At 36.8% G+C, this 3,789-nt stretch overlaps 1 protein-coding gene across 5 annotated transcripts in view; it reads right to left on the bottom strand.

The window, feature by feature from the left end:
- OSBP2 (oxysterol binding protein 2) overlaps positions 1 to 3,789 on the bottom strand; it is a 192,323-nt gene that overhangs the window by 20,543 nt on the left and 167,991 nt on the right. For all 5 annotated transcript variants that reach the window (XM_008573010.1, XM_008573009.1, XM_008573007.1 and 2 more), the window contains one exon: positions 49 to 281. In XM_008573010.1, the coding sequence (XP_008571232.1) occupies positions 49 to 281 (233 nt within the window). The remainder of the gene's footprint in view (positions 1 to 48; positions 282 to 3,789) is intronic.

Raw genomic sequence — 3,789 nt, 5'->3', positions numbered from 1 at the left:
GCCCCAGGCGCTCTCCCGGCCCCTCCCCCTGTCCCCGCCCGGCCTCACCTTCCTCGGCGCCGCAGCTGCTGCCGGGAGCGCAGGCCTCCAGCCGCCGGCGCCGCCACAAACGCTGCTTCTCCTCCAGCCGCTGCTTCTCGGTGTTGGCCTCGTCCCAGCGCCCCTTCTCCATCAGCCGCTGGTCGGGCCGCAGGCGGCTGTCGGTGGGCGCCACGCCCGCCTCCTGCTCGTTGAGCGTCAGCGCCAGCTCCGAGAAGTAGTACATGTTCTCCGCGTTCTCCCTGCGGCGGCGGCGGCGGCGTGAGTGGGGCCGCCCTGTCCCCGCGCCGCCCTCCCGGGCCCCGCTCCACTCCCGATGGCCCGACCCGGCAGAAGCCAGCGGCTGCGCCCAACCCGCTCCTCACCCCGCCGCCCTGCAGCTGTTGTGCCACGTTAGACTTCTCTGGGAATTTGTCCGCTCCACGCAGGTTTTCAAATGTATCAGCATCAATTGTTTCCTGCTGTCCTCATTAGACTGTGTTAATGTCTGGGATATAGCAATGTCCCTTTTTGCGTGTGAGGTTGGTTCGTGCCTTCTCTCTGTTTTGAACATCCACGTCAGAGGTTCTGTCCATTTTATTCATTGGTTGATCCTATTTTAGGTTTTTCTGCTTTATTGATTTTGCTTTTATATTCCCTCCTTCTACGTTCATGGGGGGTTCATTTTGCTGTCCTTTTTCTAACTTCTTGAGATGGACGGTTAGCTCATTATTTTTCAGCTGTTATTTTTTCTAATATGTGCATTTTAAAGCTGCCTATTTCACTCCGAGTGCTGCTTTAGATGAATCCCACAACTACTGATATGTATTATTTTTATTATCATTCTGTTATATTTTCTGATTTCCATGATATCTTCTTTGACCTATGGATGAGTTGGAAGTGTATTTTTTAAAGTTATAAATATATGGGGATTTTTCTTGCCACTTTTTTCTAGCATAATTGCTTTGGAGCATACTTGATATAATTTCAGCCCTTTGAAATTTGCTTTATGGTCAATGTTTGCAAATGTTCCACGTGTGACTGAAGAGGACGTGTTTGCTACAGTTGTTGAGTACAGAGCTCTATACCTGTTTAGCGGCTCTTGTTCCAACTTATCCTCCTGGTTTTTCCCCCCGTTCATTACTAAGAGAGATATATCAAAATTCCCCACTTTGGTTGTAAATTAGTCCATTTCTCCTTATATTTCTATCAGCGTGTGCTGTTATATATTTTAAAGCTATGCTATTAGGTACATTCAAATTTAAAACATCTTCCTGGTGAACTGAACTTTCAGCATTATGAACTGCTCCTCATCCTTAGTATTATTTTTTATTTGAAAGAATGTTTTGTGATATGAATATAGCTGTAGCAGCTTTTGTTTGGTTAGTATTTCTACAGACATATCTTTTTTCATCCTTTTATTCCAATATTCTAAAATTTTCTTATTTAGATGTATCTCTTGCAAACCACACCTAATTAGATTTTTAAAAACTTGTCTGAATCTCCTATAATGGGAGCACTCAATGTAATTACTGATATGTTGGATTTAAATCTATTATCTTGTTTTTCCTTTTTGTTCTGCCATTCTTTTGGACCTCAGGTGCACAGATTTGGATTTTAATCCTTGGTATGTGACACCCTCTCTTTTTATTGGTCCTTGCATAGCCTGCTTTTACTAACTTATTCATAACTTTATTAATTTACTGCCACCCTCAACAAAAGGTAGAATCTTGACAAAAACCTACATTTAACCATATGGAAAACCCACCAATCCATCCCCTTCTCAGGTAGCTATGAGCAAGACTCCTGGGTTCATCAGACCCTTGCTTTGCTTTTAATAAAATTTTACTGCATCTTTAAGTATTGTTAAGTCTGTGTATGTGTGTACACATTCATATACATATATTTTACATATTTTTAAATTTTACTTTATCAATATACAATGTAGTTGATTTTCGTGTCCCTTTACCAATTCCGTTTCCCCCTCCCCCCCACATATTATTTTTAACTGTATAAAAATAATATCGTGATTTATGTAACCTTCTGGGATTTTCTTTTTTAACTTAATATTATATTGCTAAGATTTATCTATCTTGCTCATGTTGTTGTGGTTCATTTGTTTTAACTACTGTATAATATTCTCTCATGTGAATATACTACATTCAATAAATTTGGGTTGATTCCAAGTTTCTGCTATTGAAATAGTCTCGCACACGTTTCCTGTTGTACATTTGCAAGAATTTCTCTTGAGTATATACATAGAAGGGGAATTTCTGGGTTATAGAGTATGTGATAGTTCATCTTTAGGAAGTAAGGCCAAACTGTTTTCCAAAGTGGTTGCCCCAATTATATTCCCACCAGCAATGTATAAGATGTTGTGGGTCCACATCTTCTTCAAAACTTGATATTGTCAGACTTTTCATTTTTTCTAATCAAATAAATGTAAAATGGTTTCTCACTGTGGTTTCACTTTGCATTTTCCTGATTACCAGTGATGTCGATCATGGTTTTCATATGATGACTATATATGTCATATATGTGACAAACATATGTTTCTTCTGTGAAATTCTTGTTCATGACTCTTGCACATTTTCCCATTGGGTTGTTTTTGCTCTATTTGTTGATCAGAAGTTCTTTATGCATTCTTTTTTAATTATTATTTTTAATAGTGATAATATGCTCTTTCTCTATTCTTGATACTAATCCTTTGTCAGTATTACTTTCAGTATTATTTTCTCCAAGCTTACACACTGTCTTTTTACTTTCTTTAAATCATCTTTTAATGAGCAAATTTTTTCTTAATGACAAAAGTATTTTGATATAGTCAAATGCAACAGTGCTTTTTTGTGTCTTGTTTAAGATATATTTCCTTAAGGTCTAAAAGATATTCACCTATATTTTTTTTTACCTAGAGTATTAACTTATTATTTAACAGTAAGTCAAACTTAATACTTATTATAAGACCTTTATCTGGAGTCAACTTTTCTTATAATGTAAGGGAGGGATTCAGTTCATCTTTTTCCATATGGATAATATTTTTTCCAGATCCACTTAGTGACCAGTCCTATCTTTCCACATGAGCTGATATACCACCTTTGTCATATATCAGAGACACATACATCCATGGGTCTGTTTCTGGCCTCACTATTCTATTCCACTATAGTTTCAAAGTAAGTCCTGCTATCTAGCAGGATAAGTCCTCCTTTCTCTGAATTTTTTCAGAAATGTCCTGGTCCTTTATTATTTGATATAAATTTAAAAATTCTAATATCAAGTTCCATGATAATCCCTATTGGGATTTTGTTTGATTTACTGACTCTTTAAATCGCGACATCTTTACAATACTCTATCCATGAACGTTGTATCTTTCTTCATTTACTTAGATCTTCTTTGGTATTTCTTAGTAAAGTTTTATAATTTTCTCTACAGAGGTCCTGAATATATTATAAGATTTATTATAAGGTCCTTGATGTTCTCTGACATAATTTGTGTCTTCTCTTAAATCACATTTTTTTAGTTGTTTGTTTGCTCTTAGTGTATAGAAATATAACTGACTTTTGCATATTAATATTATATCTAGGCACCTAAAATGCTGTTTCTTAATCTGTTGAGATTTGTTAATATGATTGATTTATAGATTTTCTAATATAAAACCATCCTTGCATATCCTGGATAATTCAACGTGATTGTAGAATGTTATATTTTTTATACACTGTTGGATTGGATTTTCTTTTTTTTTTTTTTTTTTTTTTTTTTTTTTTTTTTTTCCGT

The sequence above is a fragment of the Galeopterus variegatus genome, unplaced genomic scaffold (assembly GCF_000696425.1).
Source record: "Galeopterus variegatus unplaced genomic scaffold, G_variegatus-3.0.2 Scaffold863, whole genome shotgun sequence".
NCBI lineage: Eukaryota > Metazoa > Chordata > Mammalia > Dermoptera > Cynocephalidae > Galeopterus > Galeopterus variegatus.
Note: the sequence above shows the minus strand (reverse complement) of the source record. Positions and strands in the feature narration are given on the sequence as shown.